This window comes from Vitis riparia, chromosome 9 (assembly GCF_004353265.1).
Source record: "Vitis riparia cultivar Riparia Gloire de Montpellier isolate 1030 chromosome 9, EGFV_Vit.rip_1.0, whole genome shotgun sequence".
Lineage (NCBI taxonomy): Eukaryota > Viridiplantae > Streptophyta > Magnoliopsida > Vitales > Vitaceae > Vitis > Vitis riparia.
The window spans coordinates 19169890-19191204 of record NC_048439.1 but is presented as its reverse complement, the minus strand read 5'-3'; the positions used below and the strand labels follow the sequence as shown (position 1 = coordinate 19191204).

The window sequence follows — 21315 nt, the reverse complement described above, 5'->3', positions numbered from 1 at the left end:
AAACTAGTAACTTATTTATGAAGTCCCACCTAATTGGATACTATTTGTTATTCGATAATCATACTAAAGATATTTTGAATGTATTTGATTTGGTTTTGATGTGAAATTGTTTTGAAATGGATATGAGAAAGTTTTGTTGAAAAGTTTTGAATGTATTAGCATGTTTAACTCAATTTTTTTTTTTATTATATAAAAATGAATATATGTTATATCTTTTGTTTGTAATTATAATTGAAAATGTTTGGTCCATGAAACTGTATTGGTGTTCTTTATTGGGCTTTAAACTCATACCCCTTCATTGATAATTTTTCATGTACTCTCCGAGCGAGGAGTGAAAAGTTTTGAATGTTTTAGCATGTTTAACTCAATTTTTTTTTTTCATTTTATAAAAATGAATATATGTTTTATCTTCTATTTGTAATTATAATTGAAAATATTTGGTCCATGAAACTGTACTGATGTTCTTTATTGGGCTTTAAGCTCATACCCCTTCGTTGATAATTTTTCATGTACTCTCTGAACGAGGAGTGATAGCTAGGCTGAGGAATTTTTCTTTGTTAAGATTTTGATTCAAACTTTATTTTGAACATTATTTAGACTTTAAAATTTAATTTTCATTTGAATTATTTGAGTTTAAAGTTATTTGGACAATAACACTTTGGTTGATGTGTTAATTTTTAAAGTTGAATCTAGAGATTTTAAAATTCATTTATTTTACTATTCTGAATAGGAATTTGGTAATTAATAATTCCCAATTACAATATGAATGTTTATATCGTTTCCACTTAAAGCCTTTGGGTTTAAGGTGTAAAATGACCTTCATACCCTTAGAGTTGGTTTTGGGGTGTGACACAACACTACTAGACATTAATAAAAATAAGTAACTTAATATTTAATAGCATTCACATTATTAAAAAAACAAGCACCCTAAATGCTAATTAACAATAAACCCTATTCAAATTTAAGTTAAATTTAGGTTTATTCAAACATTAAGAAAAAGAAAAAAAAAACATCATTTAAATGATAAAAAGACTATGACCAAAAATATAAAAAATGTTTGTAACCAATGAAATAAGTGATTAAAGTTTTATGATTACATGATAAAAAAAAATGTTATTGGAGTACGAAAAATGTAAGAAAGGCCTAAAGAATTTGAAAATGTAAACTTTTGTAGTGGGGAGTTCAGTTGTCTTCCAATATTTGGAACAACTTTCTCCCATTTAGCATCCTGCAACACAAAGTTTCCCACAATCCAAACAATTCTATATCCTAGCAGCAGCATACCCCCTAACGACCTAGTCAAGTTTGGCTTTTAGAAAAATTTAAGGTATAGAAAATAAAGAAAAAAAAAAGTAAAAAGAAAGAAAATTTTGAAAAAAAATTAAATTCAGTAAATTATTTTTATATATTATTTTAATAAAGATTAAATAAATTAAAATATATAAAAGTTTAGCTAATTTTAATTCTATTTGATTTTCTTTATTTTCCATATACTAAAACTATAAGAAACATGCCTATCCACAAAGCCTTAGGCTTTGTTTGGTTCCTAGAAAAATAAGAGGTTAAATATGAAGAAAAGAAAATACAAAAAAAAAAAAATTTTAAATAAAAATCAATAAATTTTTATTGTTTTTTTTTTTTTTTTTTAATAATACTTCAAACTCATTTCTCTCTTTTATATAAGGACTAAATAATTAAAAAAATACATAAATTTCTAATTTATTTTATTTTATACTTGATTTTTAGAAATAAATTTTTCTTAATATTTTTTTCTTTCTTTTGAACAAGAATGATGAGACTGAGCTTTATCATACATGATCTCATTACAAGTGGATAGAGATAGCAGCCAAATTCTTCTCATCTATGAACAAAAGTTGATAAACTATGGCTGTATTTCATTGCCAACATCCATAGGTCCAAAGGAAGAGCAGAGGGTTTGCCCTTCAACCATTCAAATTCAAACAGGAATTCCTGGTTCAAGCAACAAATTATGGCATACACTTGTTTACTGCCCAACTCATGGACTACTTAATACCATTGTAAAGAAGCTATTTCTTCACAGGATTGAAGAACTTCACCCAATTTTTCCCAATATTTTGTCTGCAATGGGAAACCTAGGAGCTATATCCACAGGGACCTGGATGACATGGAAGAAAACAACAAGAGAAACATTAGAAAGGAACAGAAGAAGAAAACCACAAGTAAAAGGAAGAGGCAAACAACTTCTCTGCTGTATGAGATTCAAATAACTTTTTATTTCATATTTTGTTGATTTTACTGCATTTAAAAGGATGCTGTATTTAAGAAAGTAAACTACATGGAAAAACAAGTGTATTAGCGGCTAACAGAATGTTACGGCTCATACCTGAATATTTTCTAATTTTTCCAATGCAACTCGCAATGGTTGCGTCATTTTAGCATATTTTTCAAGAAGCGCATATGCAGCAGGTTTGTCGCCTTTTGCTTGTATGGTAAGTATCTCTCTACTCAGGCTCTCAACTGCACCTTCAATCTTTCAATAAACAAAGAAAAGAATGCCATTAATGTTATGATCTAAAGAAAACAACCTGTGAAAGAGGGAAGCTACAACAGATACCTTAGCAAAATCAACAGAAAATGTTTCATCATCAGGATGCAAAATGAAGCCTCCTTTCTCAAATACCCAGTTAAACTGTAGTGCTTGCCCTTTTCTGTTGACAATCAATAAAAGAGTCCTTAGCTTCATTAACCCTATTGTGGAACAGAGCAGGATGGATAGCAAGCTTACCCATGAGCCTCCTCCAACCCAAAACGCACAGAGCGGAAGCATCCCGCTAGGAAAGAGACATACATGGACTTCAATAAACTCTTTGAAAGCAAATCCTGGCCACCCAGAATAAAACAATGAAGAAAAGAGGTGGAGGAAAAAATAAACATCATCAGCTTAATAGAGACAACATAGACTTTGGTATAGTTAATTTGCTATCTTGTTAGGTTTTCTCCTTTGACCACCCTCTATATTTGGGAAGAAATTCTCATCCTTGGCTTATACTTAAAATTCATTTATGAATGGTTACTTTCTGATTAAGAAAAAAAAAAAAGAGTATTGAAGACTGCATAACTCGATAACCAATTTAAACAAAACATTAAAATCAATATTCTTTGACCACTAGATGCATTTCTCTCAACATTAACTCAGGATTAAAGACGGAATTGGGGCTATAATCTAAAGAAAATTCACCCCTTCTTATCTAAGATTCAACATAGCCTTAGATCCAAATCCAATTCCTTGGCATTGTTCTAAGGATCCTTTTTCGCTATACAACATAAATTCAAAATAGTATATGCGCATTACCAACATCTACTAAGAATGAAACATGCATAGAAATATGAAAAGTAGAGGTTCTCAGTAGGGCCACAGCCTTCTTGGATAAAGTTGCATATGTACTGTGGGACCACTATGCTCCAGAATAACAGCATAAGCAGCACAAAACTTTCTAAAGATATCAACCCCTGCTTAGGGAGTCCCTAGAATTGACCATATCACCTCTCTGATAAGCAAATATTAAGTGTTATATTAAAGGCATCTATCAGAAGGGGGTTCAACCTCAGTGCACAGAAGGTGTACAATGAGCGTGATAACTAAGCAAAAAAAAAAAGGGAAAAATACTACAGCCACAAAACAGGATACCGAACTAACATAGCATACGGTTATACAGACCAACTCAGATTTTGTTTCTTGTCTGTCAGAACTCAATTAACAAATAGCTGTGATAAGGTTGGGCACAGGTTGGACACTAGGATCAGGTATTCAAATAGAGGCGAATATGATACACAAAATTTAGATGGGATGTAACCTAAATATTGAGTAGCTATTATAAGGATCCATAGCACCCTTGCTGCAACACTCATGGTTTTGAAAAAACAAAACCTATTCCCCTATTTCTCTCTCAAGCCAAAGAGTCATCATACTTATAGCTCCTTTGGGTCCAAAAAACTGAAGGGAGAAACAAAAGCTCATCCAAGAAGTTTCAGTGGAGACAAATCCCGTTAGGTCCAAATAATGATTGCTCTCACAACTTCATCCTTTTTCTTCTGTCATTGCTCTCACAACTTCATCCTTTTTCTTCTGTCCCGCAGTCAACTGCAGATAAGTTAGCAACCAATACCTATAATGGCGTCAAGATATGCGGATTTAAATAATTAAGCATGCTATGAATTGTACATATAAAGGAAATTATTTTGATTCTAGCTTACTCCCATGAGAATCCAGAACTTATTCTCTATAATGATGATATCTTAAAACTACTATCCCTCACTTCAATTATGACTGATAGTGAAACTAGCAGGGCACAGTTTGCTCCTGTCTCTATACTGTCTCCAGATAGAGAAAAGAAAAGAGTAGAAATTAATGTTACAATCTTTTAGCAACTGTCATCCTTCAATTACAAAGCATTCACATAAAAAGTAAATTATTTTTCTTTGGGATGGTGCATTGGTAATATTGTGACTTTTTTTTTTTTTTTTTAACATAATATAAAACATATAAAAGGGAAAAATTATATATATACATATATAAACTATAGATGTACTAGAAGAATAAAGTATAGAGCAACATATGACCAAAATGATGAAAGTAAGACTAAGAGAGTTCAAACATAGACATTTTATCAATAATATATCTGAAAATATTGAATATTTTAGTTTTGAGTAATAAAACTTAACACAAGAAAGAGCCATTATGAAAAGTTGAACTGAATAAATATTTACTGACCTGGCCGATCAGAAATCTTAGTGCCCAAAGCCCAACTATATCAGCTTTTGCCTCTTCCAGAGATGAGTGGAGTTCTTGCAGCTCCTGTATGAAGAGGGAAAAGAATAAAAAGGAAAGAGGGCAATCAGATATTAAGTTTCATTAGAATAATTTTCATCCATTTAAGTTCAATAAATGACAACAAAAATATTAAGCAAGTAAATAAAGATCATAAATGGGGAAAAAAATTCAACCCACCAATCTCACTGTAGACTTTTGACCATTTGGGAGTATTATGGTATGAGGCCCGATCCCATGGCAGCATTCATGACAAATTGTGTGAGTGAAGAAAGATTCAAAATCAACATATTTCTGTTGCTCCTTTGGAATGCATGCCTCAGCTATAGGCCAAAGAATATTCTTGAACCTGGTAAAGGATAAGTAGGTCCAACATTTCAAAGAATTTTCCCAATCAAATAAATAAAAAATAAAAATCCCACAAAATTGTCAACAGGACTATGAATGCACACACTGGAACATAATGATTATGGAGACTCAGGGAAAATAATATACTTTGCCTCCGAAACATTTTTAAGCATGACCATTGATGTTCCTCGGTCTTTTACTATACGCTCATCATTTGGTAAATTGAATGCAACAGTTAGGGGACCCTTCACATCCTGGCATAAATTTGAAATCATCAGCAGGATTTTCACCCAGATAGTTAGAATGATGTTTAATTTGAATTCACAGGGAGTGTTTTCTGATAAGAAAAAGAACAGAAGTGAACACATAGAAAAAGTACATGTTCTAAATAATAAATTTTACATGTTAACAAAGATAACGCAGTTAAGGGAACAAGTTTCAACTGAATAAAACACAGATTTAACTCACCACTTTTGCATTCAGCAACATAAGTAGGTGATATCATATGTAATTCAAAAATTTCAGCTTTTATGTTTCATTCGTGAAATTAAAAATTGCCCCTACCAACAAACAAAGATAACTCTTTCCATTTATTCTCACTCTAATACATCATCTTTATTTTATTTTTATTTTTATTTTTTTTAAAGTATGAATACTAACTCTATTCATTTTCATCACAAGCAAGAGCTAAGTTTAGTCCATGTCTAGCCAAGCTCTAGAGGCTATGATCAGTACAAATGTTTGACTAGCATTTCCATTTAACTTAAATTGTGGTGTAATCTGACCTTAATTGAGTCCATAATTATAAAGACATGGTAGAACAAAGGTTTTTGTATTCTCAAGAGCCATATCATAAGCATTCTGAATTTAATCAATTAAAAGAAGAAAGAAAAAAGGATAATAGAAAGTTTCAAAAGGATAAAAGAGAGATGCTAATTTTGAAAATACCTAAAAATATAAACATAATAGGTTGCATAACTCACATTCATGAGGATGCACCATTACCATCTCCCTTTTCAATATGCATAGGATGTATAAACCTGATTGCAATCAATTGTACGTGTGTATTTACCAGAGGTAGTATTTTATATGGTTGGAGTGATTCTATGTTTGAACTTACTAGTTCTTTAATAACAAAGTATTTGTAAATATTTGGTCAGCTACATAATCATAATTTCATATTCAGCTCTATCTGCTGGCTCCATTAATTTTTTAGATTTCTGAAAGACTTTACTCAAGTCAGAGAGTAGCAATCATAGGAGAAAAATTGATCAACAGGAGTGTGGATCTTCTGAGATGTGGAGAAGGAGACCATCATTCATTTTTCATTGCTGTGATTTTTTTCTTTTTTTTTTTTTTTTTTGCATTTTTTTTCTCCTTTTGGAAGCCTACCGATTGAATCAAGTGACTCCTCCTCATTTGTGTATTTGTTGGTTTCCAATGCACATTTCATCCATCTTAACTCATCTTTTTTGTAAATTGGTGCAACCTCTAGCCATCTTAACTTCATATGATTCTGCTTCATAAAGGTTTTTGTCTTGTAAATTTTTCCTTTTGTCATGATGTGCACTCAACAATTACACCAAGTCCAGAAGCACTTCACTTCAGTCAAGTTGACATGCAAAATTGGTGCAGCCTAGGATTAATCCAGGATATCAAAACCATTCTTTGGGTGACCTTTGCACTTGAAAATGGGGCTTATTATCTGGACCAGCAATAATATACCATTCCCACACAATGGCCAGCAAAGGTGTCATGCTGAATCTTTTAGCAAGTAAGAAACTAACTATATGGGATAAATTTGATCATTTTAACATAAAAAAGTGTATCAAAGTAAACTTGAATTTGCTATACAAAGCACCAATGATCAAGCAATCTCTAAGGATAAAGATGTAATAGAGGCAGCCAAATACAGTGGAAATCTTAAAAAATATCAGTTCAGGTGATGAAACTATGAGGCTGCATTTGGTTGACAAGATAGGATAGGATATGTATAAACTAAAATATCATATCCCATTGAATAAGAAATGTATATCTCAAGATATGATTTCCAATGAGATATGATATCATATCCCATTAAATAAGAAATGCATATCTTAGGATATGATTTCTAATAGGATATGATATCCTCGAATATTATATCCAATAGGATATCTCATGTTATATTTATATTTAGTTATTGAAATGAATAAAAAAATAATATGGAATATATATTATTTTTCAATATTTAAAATAAAAATTATATTACATTCCAATGTTTTCTATTTTAAAAATAAAATATCTCTTACATTTAACAATACTCATGATGAAAATATTTAAGCTTTATAAATAATTTTTTTTTATAATATATTATTCAATATATAAAAATAATATATATATATATTAAACATTTATTAATATTATTTTACAATATATTTTATAAATATTTTTTTAGTTTTTCTTTTTTAATCACAAATTTAATTTATAAAATTGATAAATATAAATAAATTTATGATACATGAGATATGTATATCCTATATCTTAGTGTAGGATTAACATATCCCACGTAGAAAGGATATAAAAAAAAAGAGTGGATAATATATCCCACCACTTATTCTATCTCATGTTTGGTTGAATATAGGATATGACAAGTGATGAGATAACTTATTTTATCTCATCACCAACTAAACATGGAATATGATATAATATCCACTCTCTTTTCATATTTCATGCTATATCCAGCCAACCAAACATGGCCCGAGGGTTAATCCAAAAGGGAGGAAAGACTCAATTATAGTGTAAGTTTTACCCCACATAATCCAAATCATCCCCCAACACCCCATCAACCCCCTGTCCCCTTGGGAGTACAACAGGAAATTCCCGTGTCTTGTAAAAAGCAAAAGTCATTCTTAAGTGAGAGATAGAGTAACATCTTCAGCAGAAGCCTGCTGAAGGTTGCTTACAGAGGTAGGATTAATTAAATTCTACATTCCAATTCCATTGTCAATGAGCTAAATGCATGCCCCAAGAGGAAATAAAAACCATGCAAGAAATTTTTTGTTAGATTTCCTACTAACTTACCCCTGCATTATAAACAAGTTGGATGACACGAATAGGAGCAGCAATTACTTCTTTTGATTTGTACACATCATCCATTGGAAGATTTTGTTCCAAAACCTAGCAAAGTATAAATTCTATGAGAATAAAACAGTCAGGATAAGAACAAAGGAAGTCCAATATTTGATTATGATTACAAAAGTACCTGCAAATTATCACCAAAGAGTTTAAGTTGAGCAGTTGCATGGTCATCACGAACTCCAATGAATGCTTCAAATGTAGCCTAAGTGATATTAAAATGACTTGTAACAATAAGAATAAGAACAAATAATAACAAGAATCAGGGATTTGTATCTGATTTCTACTATTGCTAAAGTGCTGCTACACAAAATATCACTTTCTTGATCAGGAAAATGCATTTTTTTTTAAATGTGGATTGACACAGAACTTGCAAACTCTCTGAATACAATTCAATATTCCAGATTATGAGTGAGATTTCAAATATTTCAGTCAGATTTTAGTCCACCGTGCCCCGGATTCTCGAAGGAGCATTCATCAAAAGTAATCTAGCAGGTATTTCAAGATATCTTACACATGGTTGGAGACGGATTTAGAGCCAACAACAGCACTGAAACCCACCCCAACTCCTCTCCTCTTCCTCAAGAAGATGGAAAGGTTTTGTGGACTGGACTGGGGGACCTTGGAGGGATGATTTGCTCATGTGCATCTTATCACTACATCCTCCTCTTTGAGGAGATTGACGGATTTTGTGGACTGGACCAGGGGACCTTGGCGGGATCATTTGCTCATGTGCATCTTATCACTACAAGACATATTTCAAGCCCCTTTGAACATACACAGGGAGGATATGGACAGGTTCTGTGGACAGGAACAGGGGACCTTGGAGGGACCATTTGCTCATGTCCATTTGACTTACATGTGATCTCCAAACCAACCAAATGATCACTCTAAGGCCTCATGGCCCAGTCCAAAAAATTGCTGAATCTTAATTCTACTCACTACTCTCATCTGCATCTTAAAAATGAACATGAAATACATGGTGTGTTGGTACTAATACAGAGAAAGTGATGCTTTGGTCTCCTGCACTGCCATATCTTTTATATTTATTGAAGTTATACACACGTCACTAGTTCAACACTTGCAACAGATATTTTCTTTCCACATACACATAATCTTGTATTACATGGTGTGTCAGTATTTCAATGTCTCTCAACTTCATTTAATCCCCAAATCTTAGGATGTAGAGAAATGGAGCTATTAGGTCTGTCTGTGTCTAGGTGTTGGATTCATTTAATCCCCTGAAAAACAAACACATAACCAAGATAAAATATACATCGCCATTCTGAGGTTACTAAAAATGAACTGGGAACTGGACCTTTCTCCTTATTGGATACACCTGTTAAGAACATCTCTGGGCAGTAGCATGCTGGATCCTGTACCTAAACCCTTGTTGTGCCAACATAGGTACTCCGTATATCCGAAAGCATGCATGTAACATAGTACATAATGGTATGCATAACACAATATTTTTCAAAAACGGGATAGAATTATTTGAGACCATTAAAATGATCAACAATGACCATAGAATACTTTACACATTCTGAGCCATGTTTCTTTAATTCTGATATAAACTTCTTTGGGTAACATTGCAATTCCATGATACATCAGGAGTACCACATGTTGGTCATTCAAAACTTACAACAGCCTTTTTAGATGGTAACATCTAAGAAAAAAATTTGAACAGAGCAATATTGCCTTTGATTTCGACAATAGCAGTTTCAAACAGAGGCAATTTAGCTTAAAATCATTAAATACACAGTATTATAACTAACTTCATTACCAACTCAATCTTGTGTCAGAACAGGTCTGACTCCAAAATATCATAGATGAAAAGAGGAACTGAAGTGCAGAAGAAAGAGAGCTGTCCACATTAATAATACCTTATAACCAAAAAGTGTATCTTCATATGTCTCATATGGGCCAATAGTAACATCCAACTTAGAGTCCTATAGAAAAAATACATATGTAGAATCATCAGAAATGTGATGGTTTCATTAACTGAAACAAAAAAGGCAAAAAAGAAAAAAAAAAAAAGAAAAAAAGAAAAGAAACAACAGATGATTAGTAGAACTTTGAAGCTCTTAGCTAATGGTTCCTAAACTTAACTGAACCTAATTATTACCAACAGTGAGCTGGATTCCATAAAATCATCAATTAGGGTGCTTCTCATTGTAAAAACAACAAAAAATGATCAACGGCATAACTTTTACTTACTAGGAAACTTTATTATTTTAAAAGACAAAAAGCACAAATAAGCTTATAGATTGATGAGCAACAGAACAAAGGATTTTTAAAAAGAATAACAGATAAGTACCATTCTACCTACAACAGAGTTTTAAAAGCTTATTGAGGCTTATGTCTTGAGGTTCACCTCAAGGCAATACTAAAGCCTTAGTATAGGGTAACCAAGGCTTAAGCCTCATCTTTTCGAGGCGTATAGCTGCGAGGTTATTGAGGCTTAAGCCTCAAACATTCAAAAGGCTTAATGGGTTTAGAACCTTTATGGGCTTTTCATTTACATTTTATAACTGGTTTAAGCCCCAATATTCATTAGTTTTAATGAGTTGTGTTTTTATGGGGTTTTGGTATAGATTTATAAGTTTTCTCTTGCATCCAAGACTAGGTTTAAACCTTTTAAAAAATTCAGAACTTAGTTCACTACCAAGTAACCCTTTAAAAGGAAAGGAAAAAGAGAGATAGAGAGATTGAAAAGAAAATCATGGAATTTTTAGTCAATGTAGTGACTGAGATTATGTATAATCATTATTTTATTATTGATGAATAAAGTAAAAAAGATCACTATAATTAATGAAAGAAGGAGAAATATGGGTTGACATTAACATTGATGAAGAGGATAATAGAACAATTGGATATAATTAGTGATAGTAATGGTAGTTTTGAAGATTAATTGATAAATGCATGAGAGAATTGGGTTTTAGAAGAGACAAAGGGGAATTATTATTATTATTGTTGTTGTTGTAATTGAGGCTTGTGCCTTGTCCCACCTAGAGGCTTATGCTTCACCTCATTGTTGTTGTCGTTGTAACTGAGGCTTATGCCTTGTCCCACCTCAAGGCTTGTGTCTTGTTCCACCTCGAGGCTTATGCTTCACCTCATTTAGGCTAAATGCCTCAAGAACTCCTTTAACCTTTTAAAACACTGACCTCCAAAAATTTTTTTCTAGTGGCATCCTATGCATGCAGTAATTCTAAACATATCAATTATAAGATACACTAACCAACTCCATCCAGGCTATATCTGAGTCAATATATTCATTTGAAAGGAAGGCATCAGCCTTGCTGTGTAGCAACCTCTTCAGACTGCAAATGCAAAAAAGGTTTCATTAGACTCACTCACTCACAAAAGTGCCATCAGGTCCACTGTGTCTAAACCAAGTGACAGCTGTTCATGATGCCTAACAGATGAACAATCAACAACAGAAATTTAGCAAAAATTATACCTAGGTGAGTCGGTCAAGTCCCCTGCTTTATGTAGTAGCTCGGCAGCTTTTTTGAGGAAAGGCTTATACTCCTGAGAGAAAGGAATGCTATATAGATCATGAGTGGACCCCACCAAATCATCAGTACCCTCAACTGTGTTATTGGACAGAGAAGCATCTAACATGAATTCACTGTGCCTTCTAATAACACTGAAAAATCCCGTTGCATCTTCTTGTTTATCCTTCGCTAGACTGCCCTTCCATAATTCAAATTCCTGTGGCAAGAGAGAACCATTGATCCACATGCTGGATAAGAAAAACAGATTGATTGTAAAAATGGCTACCATTGCAGACCTGAGAAAGGTTTACTTGAATATATGATGTGGATCCTATCCTAAAATTTTCATTTTGAAGCAAGTGACAAAATTTTTTCCATCCTATACCATTTTGTCCATATCCGGTGGATAGAAATTTGCCCCAGGTGGTTTCATCAAAGGAAATGCAGCTCTATACTCAAGACCCTTCCATCCAGTTATAGACTTTGTGGCTTTAGGGAGCAACTTAACAGCTGAATCTGCAGTTGTTAAAAATGCCTTATTTTCATCAAGGCAGGACCTGTTAACAAAGAAATGAATTATTTAAAAAGAAAAAAGAAATAGAAAAGAAACAAAAGAAAAGAAAAAAAAGACAGATAATGCATTTCCTTACAAAATAGCATACTGTACAAAGAGGGGAAAAAAAAAATCCAAAATAGGTCCATCTTAGCCCTCTTAATCACTCTAATCTTGATCATTAATTAACCCCTATGTCCAAGAAAATCCCCACTAATTCAGTGGTATGAAAGTGTGAATAGTAACTCGCTACTAGTGTGAAGTAAAAAGTGCACTTCTTGGAGGGTTTCCTTGAGACAATTCCTTCATCTTGGCTTAGCAGATCCTAGATGCTGTTCGGTTAGCTGACAAGGTGTTGGAAGTAAGCAAGAAATAAAATAGAGAGCAAAGCACAAGGTGGGTCATAGAAAAGCCTAATTCACATCAACTTATATATCTGTGTGTGTGTGTGTGTTTTACCATGTACTCCTTCAAAAGGCTTTGGGTTTAGATGAAGTCGATGAAGAGATGCAACTCTATAGTGATTTTTAGAGTCATTATCAACAAGGAGGCCAAAGGTTGGTTAGATGAAGGACATGGATGAGCAGCTTCTGTTCCTTGGCAAATTTTGTAGCATTCGCATTAAGGATAGCCCTTATTTTTTTGGCAATTCATTGCATTAGGGTGATACTTTATGTCTTTTTACTTGGTTTATCCAGAACAAAGTATGTCAGTTTCTTACTAAAATAAAAGAAATAAAATAAAATTTGCAGTCAGATTAATACAGAGGCCAAAGGTAGGTTAGAGACTTGAGAATCTTAGGTAAGAATATCCTATCCTTTTCACCTTAGTGGTGGACATTCTTCTTAGCTGATTGCCCAATAGAACCAAGAACATGGACCACATTGAGGGTCTTGTGGTGGGTTCAAATAGGGTTAGGATTTCCTATCTATAGTTTGCTAATGACACCATCAGGTTCTTCACTGTAGAAGACTTGAAGTCCTTGATGTGGAACTCATTTGAACTTATCAGGAAAACCTTTGGCATCAAAACTGATCTTCAGAGAGTTTTTTGACAGAAATTAGAATCCCACAGGATAGCCTTGCCAAATTAATTGAGATAATAAGTTTTAAGATTACTGTGCAGCCAATCAGATATGAAGGAATGCTCTTAGAAATGAATCATAGATTCCTTGGATGTCTGCCTCATGTCCTTGAGAACAGCTCTAAGCATTTAGGTAATGGGAGGAGGGCCCATTCTTAAAGAGGGTAAGTATCTTAATCTAGTATTGTTGACATTCCCACATACTTCCTCTCCATTTTTAGAGTCCCTCCTGTTGTTGTTGTTGTCAGGATTGAAGGACCTAAATGGCTTTCTTCTGGAGAAGTTCAACAAGAACTTAACAGGACGTCTAATTAGGTGGTAAGATGCTGATCCAAGGAGGGTGTGCAGTGGGCTAGGTAACAAAACACGTTGTGGCACTTAACTGAAAGCATGGGTTTGCAAGGTAACAAATGGAATGCAAATTCAACCACTAGATATACACATTTTTGTCCTTGAAAGCCATTTCAGTTTTCAAGATTTTCTTCCATCAGGGCATAGGAATCATACTTCAACTCACTTCTGAGAGGATTTATGGTGTGGGAACACACTCGAACCCCCAATAGATATTTTCCCTTGTGTTCTTCTGTTTATATACATAGAGGGACACCTATAAGGGCAGCATGACCAATCACTCTGGTTGTCAGATTCCCTGGAACCGCAATGACAAATATTGATTATCTTGCTTTTCATCTCCAGTCAATGTAGAAGTTCTCTCACAATCTACATATGAGAAGTGTTGTCCCCACACAGTAGAAGTTTATTCCCCTTTTAAACTTCCCATCCAAGTCCAGTAATCATGGTTACCTTTCTCCCAGACAAACTGATACGTAAGTCCAAAATTCATCCAAGCTTAAAGCCTAGGTATGCATGGTCAGTAATGCATAGAAAAGTCAATACTAATGAGAATAGGCAAATTAGTTCTTACAGAGGGTTTTGACCTAGCATTTGTGTTATGTGCTGGGTTGCGTAGAACACTATTTTTTTTATATGCTCTTTATAATCTCTCAGTCCCTCGCCTGTTTTAATTGGAAAAAGTGGCTCTATTGACTTGGTATTCCCAAAGCGGTTTCCAAAGAAACCTCAGCTATTTTGGTGATTTCTTCATTTCATTTTTTCTTTCCAGGCATCACTAGGGAACATGACCTCCCTTGCTACCATCTGGGTCCTTCAGCTTAAAAGAAATGCAAGTAATTTTTGAGAACAAATCCACCCTAAGGAAGAGATTTGAAATAGGATCTATTTTTTGTTCTGTCTGCCCCAGTTTTCAAAGTTTTTCAGGTAGTTGTACTTTGCATCCTCATGCCAGGTTGGATGTCTTTCTGTTATCATCATTAAACAAAGCCTAATATGCATCCTAGGTGGAACTTGCTTCCCTTGGGTCAGCCTATTGGCCAACCAGTCTTAGAGACATTATCAGAGATCATAGAGGCAAAAGAGTGTTCACTTAATCAATAGGAGAAGTTCTCACCACAGAAGTAGAGATTTTAGTGCTTCTATGGGGACTGAGCAAAGCTCTGGCCAAGGGGCTTAGCCATCTTTCAACTCATGACTCTTCTGTAGTGATTACATGGGTGACGTCTGGAGCTTGGGGTTCTTGGAGATAGCACACATGAAAAAGGAGATCACTATCTGCTTTAGTCAGGCAAGGGGCATAGGTTTTGTAGTTGCAGGACCTAGCATATCTACCACAAGTGAAATTGCTTTCTTGCCCATCAAAAAACAGGAGGTGGACAAAGCTCTTCTTAGCACCCTTCTTTTTTACTCTACTATCACCCTTTAAGCATGACTTTGCAGCAAAAAATCTTCAAATATCCATCATACAAACTTTATTTATATAAACAAATTATAACCATAAGCAACTTTGTTCAAAATTGAATCATATATCATTTTATATGTAAAATGCTGTGCCCGTGGATTCAGATTCAGCTTAAATTTTTACACTTTTGTTTTCCCCATTTCCTAGATTTATAAGATGGGGGTGAATACCCTCATCAGAACTCAAATATAAATTCAGCATTCCCCTTGGAAAGGTAGCCAGAAAAACAACAAATTTTGTAGAAAAAACTTACCATGGACTCTTATTGATCAAATAGTACATCCATTTTAACTTGTCCAAATGAGATGTCTCAGCATGTTCCTTCAACCAATCTTTTAAAATTGGGTTGCTGTACCAAACCTGAGGGGAAAAAGGACCAAAATAAAACAAAAACAACAGGCATTAGTACTAGCCAACCAATGGCATTGAATGAATTGAGTGCAGAATATGGATCTCAGCAACATAATTAGCAAGCTGTAAAATATTGTTCGAGTCTAAGGATAAAAGAATATTATATAATATTGGAAACAAAAAAAGGATACTCCAGGATGTTGACACAGTGTTTTAGAAATGAATCCCACCCCTTCATCAAAGCCACCTACCTGTATTGTAAACCATTATAATAATTGTGATCATCTATTCAAATCATTATGTAATTTAACTTCCTGAAAAATCTACTTATGTAATAAATTAAAGAAGGTTGACTTATGGAACATGCAAGTGTGGTATGTTATATCCAGAGAGATAAGAGAGCAGCTGCCATTCCTTTCCAGCTATCTACAAGGTCATTATGATAGTATCCCATACTAACACACACTGAACCCTCCTTGGGCTCCTATCAGAACCCTAAAAGAAGATAACCATCATAACATAAACACCTCAGGAAGCCATCTTGGCTATCCCTGCAATTGAAAAAAGCCTTTGCCACAACTCCAAGACAAGGGCATAATGGAGGATGAGGATGGTCTGCAGATTCCTCCTCAACTAAAGCAGATCATCCTTATTTACCTTTCATTAGCCATCACATAAGTAAAGGATCTGAGTTTTACAGTATTTTTTGAATTCCAAATTAGTTTACCTTGAGAAGGACAAAGGATAATCGACTTAGAAAGGACGGGCTTGGTAAGAAGATTAAAAGAAGAATGAATTGCTGGGCCAAAGTTCAACATCTCACATCAGGAAGGCAACATAGAGAGGAAGACACTTAGACATGACAAAAAAGGAGCTGACAAACTGTTGATTTTCTTGATATGCAAACTAAAGTTGAGCCAGTCTTGCCTATCTCTACCAAACTGAAAACCCTCCACTAGAATATAGTCCTTGGTTATTGTTATCAATCTGCAGGCAATATCTACCACAAGAGTGAAAAAGGGTAATGGAAGCTCTCCTTGGCAAAGTCCTCCAGATGCACCAAACCAACTTTAGCACTCTCATTCACAAGCACTGCAAAAGTAGTAGATAATCCCAGTATCCACCTTTTCCAACAGAGTTCCTACATCCAAAACCCTTGCAGAAGATTTGATCCAAGAAAACCCAGTTAACATAATCACAAGCCTTTTTAAAATCCATTTTGAGGACCACTCCCTTCTCAATCTCCACCTCTCATCTATAAATGTGTTTACCATCACACGAATTAGTCTAAACCTGAACAAAGGCTCCTGGGAGAAGAAAATAGTCTCATGAAGCACAATGCAATGGAGCCCAGAAAGATCCACCATGATGACAATACCAAAGTAATGGGCCTAAAGTCTTTTATATCACAAGCACTAACCTTTCTTAGGGTCAAGTTAAATGAAGGTTAAGTTAATACTCTGATTGTTTAGCATCAAAAGCATCAAGATTCAGATCCTAAGCCGTTCAATTGTTAAAAGTCAGAAATAGTTCAATTAAAAGATTTTCCAATGAATGAGTAGTAGAAAAGTGATCGAGATGGTCAAGAAAATGTAACTCCAGAGGTGGACCCACATACCCCTATGATTGAACTCAAGAGATCTTCCAAGAATATCAGACAACCACAGAGATACTCCCCTTCATTATACTACATTTTGTTGACTAATAGAGGTGAACCATAAAGTTATGAGGAAGAAATGTAAGTTGATGAGTCAGTTGAGTAGGACCTAACCATGAAAGATGAGATGGACTCTTTATTGTCTAATTAGACATGGCAATTGACCGAGCTACCAAAAGGTGAGAAGGCATTGAATAACAAATGGGTCTCCCAAGTAAAAGAATGCATTGAATAACAAATGGGTTTCCCGGGTAAAAGAACGCATTGAATAGCAAATGGGTTTCCCGGGTAAAAGACGAACATGACGAGAGTAAGTGGTATATAGCAAGATTGATTGTAAAGGGTTTCAACAAAAGGAAGAAATTGATTATACTAAAATTTTCTCCCCAATAGGAAAATTGACCACCATCGAAAGAGTGCTTAGACTAGTGGCAAAAGATGACTTGCATTTAGAACAATTAGATGAAAAAACAACCTTTCTTCATGGTGACTTGGAGGAAGAAATTTATATACAACAACCACAGGGTTTTAAAGTATATGGCAAGGAGTGTAAACTTTAGAAGAGTCTGTATGGTCTAAAAAAGGCTTCAAGACGATGGTATAAGAAGTTTGATAGGTTCATGAGTAATAACAGATTCTTGTGGTGTCAATCAGATCATTGTTGTTATGTTAAGAAATTTGACAACTCCTTTATTATCCTATTGTTATATGTTGATGAAATGTTGATTGTAGGGGCTTGCATACAAGAAATTAATAAGCTGAAAATGGAGTTGTCAAAGGAGTTTGCAATGGAAGACCTAAGACCTACGAAACAAATCCTTGGGATTAGGATAACTAGGGACAAGATGCACAGCCTCCTAAAGCTATCGCAAGAAGAATATCTGAACAAAGTGCTTATCAGATTCAATATGGATGGAGCAAAGCTGTGAACACTCCTTTGGCTGGTCACTTTAGACTATCCAAAGAGTAGTCACCCTTAACATAGAGAGCCTACATAGCCAAGGTACCCTATGATTTTACTATTGGTAGTCTTATGTATGCCATGATACATACCAAACCTAATATAACACATGCAGTGGGAGTTGTAAGTAGATATATGAGCAATCCAGGAAAATAACATTGGGAGGCAGTAAAATGAATCCTTAGGTATTTACGAGGTACTATAAATTCAATCCTATATTTAAAGAAATCAGAGTTGGATCTACAAGGCTATGTTGATGCTAAAATGGCTAGTGATAGTGACAGCAGGAAGATCACTACTGGGTATGCATACACAATTAGTGGTACAACAGTCAGTTGGGTCTCAAGGTTGCAAAATATTGTTGCTCTCTATACTACTGAGGCAAAATATGTTGCTATGACAGAAGCTACCAAGGAGTTGGTATGGTTACATAATTTCTTAGAGGAGTTAGGCCAGAACAGGAAAAACATTTTGTATTATGATAGTCACAGTGCTATTCATTTAGCAAAAGATTCAGTTTATCATGCCAGGACAAAACATATACAAGTTTGATATTACTACCTACAATCAGTCTTGCAAGATGGAAAATTGGCTCTTGAGAAGATTAAGAGGTATCAAAATCCAATTGATATGCTAATGAAGACAATCACAATAGAGAAACTGAAGTTGTATACAACTTCAGTTGGACTTCTAACTTAAGGAATGAGGATGTGTTTTCGCTACAAGAGCCATTCAATAATGGATTAGTCCAAGCGATTGTTGAGTTATGTGGAGTCTAATTTTTATTGAAGAGGTATTTTAGGTTATTCTATACATGTATTAGTTTGCCATAATTTTTTCATTATATAAGGGATTATTAGGGTAACATTTTTAGGGTGAGGGTGTGTGAAGATAGAGAAGAGACATTCAACCTGCGTTTTTCTTTTTGATCATAGTAGAAATTCTATAGCGACAAAGTGGATGTAGCTTTCATATTGAGAGTGAACCATTATAAATCTTGTATATGCTCTATCTATTTTCTATTTCTTGTGTGTTATTGCTCTCATTAATAGAGATTTTTTCCTAACAAGTGGTATCAAAGTCTGATTTGAGTAAGAGCAATGGTTAGAGAAGATGGATCTAGGGTTGGAATCAATAAGTTCAAAAGTATAGTTTTTACATTATGGAGAATGCAAATCACAAATCATCTCTATGATATAGTAGAATGATTTTCTCCCATCCATGAATGTAAGTATGGTAAGTTGAACCATGTTAAAACCTCATATGGCTGTGTGTGGATTATTTTATCTTTGTGTTCTTGAACTAACATGTTTACATTAAAGCTTCTATTGACACAACACTTGGTTGAAGATTTTTTTAAGAACCAAAGAAAAAAAAGCACACAAGAGCATGATAAAAGGAATTTTAATTGAAGATGGAGTCAAGTGTTCTCTTGTTAGGATGTGATATAAAAAGGTGTTTCAAGAGAGATGAAAGATCTAATTGGTATAAATTGCTTTTTGTAAAGCATATTGTATTGAATATTTCTTATATTCATATATCATTGTAATATTAGATTTCCTTATAGAATAAGGAAAGTGTTGGAAGTTAGAGTCAAATGTCATTTGAATTCCCTTAGTTTCAAATAAGTTATTTGAATTAATCTTTGTTGTTTAAATTTTATGTTTATCAGATTAGGAGTCTTATCTAAGTTTAAAAATAAAGATAGCTATCTATTTGGTAGTTATCCTATTTTTTCTAGTTTCCTAGATTTTGAGGATTCTATTGAAGAGTCTTAGAATAAATTAGGGTTGTATGTTATTCTTTGAAGGAAGAAGATTGAATTATAGTACATACTAGTTTTTCTTCCTTCTCGGTGACAGGAAGTTATTATAAATATCTTTATAAATATTCTAGGTCATAAGGTGGAAAGGTAATGAGATGGGGATGGGCTTTTGAAGACCATACGTGGTGGATAGATATGTGAGGAAGAACAAGAGGTACCTAGTGGATCAAGGGAGCTTGTGGTTCAGGGTGTGAATAGAAGGAGTGGGAAAACATAGGATGTTTCGTGAACCCAATAGTTGTAGTTGATTCCTATCCTTTGTAATATTCTCTATGGTATAGTGGAATGAGTGAGAAAGTTTGTAGTTTAGGGTGTAGATACAAGGAGTGAGGAAACATAACATGTTTTAGGAACCTAATAGCTAGTTTCTATCCTTTATAATATTCTCTATGGTACAATGGATGATTCTCTTTCATCCATGAATGTAGACATGGTTAATCAAACCATGTTAAAACTTCACGTACCTTTATGTGTGGATTATTTTATCTTTGTGTTCTTGAACTAACATATTTACATTGAGACCTCCGCTAGTACAACACACGTCACAATGATGTGGACTAAAGGAGGTAAGTACGTGTCAATCAAAGAAGATAAGAAAAGTTCAAACTTCTTGATTTCAAAATCAACAGATCATGGTGAAAAGTGAAGTTCTAAGACACCAAGGAAAAGGAGAAATGTAAAATACAAGAGATAGAGGAGTTCAAATGTAGCTACCCTAAAAAGATTTGGAAAATGAGTCAAAAAGGAGTTGATCTCACCACCATATATCTTCCCAAACACAAATTTTTGTACCATCACACTAAAAAACATATAAAAGAGAAAAAATTATAAGATCCTTGAGCAATAGCCTTCCATGAGGCAACTATATGACCAGCTTAAGACAATTTTGGTGTCTTATCCATTAGAGTACAACCCATAAGTATTGAAGATGATTGATGACCCAAAGTTGTAGTTTCCCTAGGAAATCAATCACCAAAACCACTTCATAGGAGAGCTTTATTCCTCAAAGAGGGGAAAAAAAAAAATATTCTTCTTCCCAAGTCCTAAACCTCCTTTCTTGGGTCTATGTACTTGATCCAAATGAATGAGGTGGTTTTTCATTCCTCCCCTAACTCTATACCAAAAAAAAAAATGGAATCTCTATTCTTTAGTCTTTAGAGGTCATAAGGAGTCTACCTATAATTTAAATCTGAATTTGATTCAATTGTTTGATAAATGAAAAATTAAATTCCAAAATTGTTTACTTGACAAATTTGTTCTTACAACGTTTATACTAGTCATCCTTATATACAAATAT

General features: G+C 34.0%; 1 protein-coding gene across 1 annotated transcript; it reads right to left on the bottom strand.

Annotated features, from left to right (window-relative positions):
- Nucleotides 1-1840: 1840 nt before the first annotated feature.
- LOC117922133 (nudix hydrolase 3-like) lies at nucleotides 1841-15656 on the bottom strand. The gene is made up of 14 exons (XM_034840164.1): nucleotides 15478-15656; nucleotides 12158-12329; nucleotides 11736-11989; nucleotides 11514-11595; nucleotides 10156-10221; nucleotides 8400-8477; nucleotides 8219-8314; nucleotides 5306-5412; nucleotides 4991-5159; nucleotides 4754-4837; nucleotides 2768-2862; nucleotides 2597-2690; nucleotides 2366-2512; nucleotides 1841-2137 (listed from the first exon to the last, which is right to left on the bottom strand). The coding sequence occupies exons 1-14, from the start codon at nucleotides 15504-15506 to the stop codon at nucleotides 2075-2077; spliced, it is 1536 nt and encodes a 511-aa protein (XP_034696055.1). The 5' UTR covers nucleotides 15507-15656; the 3' UTR covers nucleotides 1841-2074.
- Between the last annotated feature and the right edge of the window lie 5659 nt (nucleotides 15657-21315).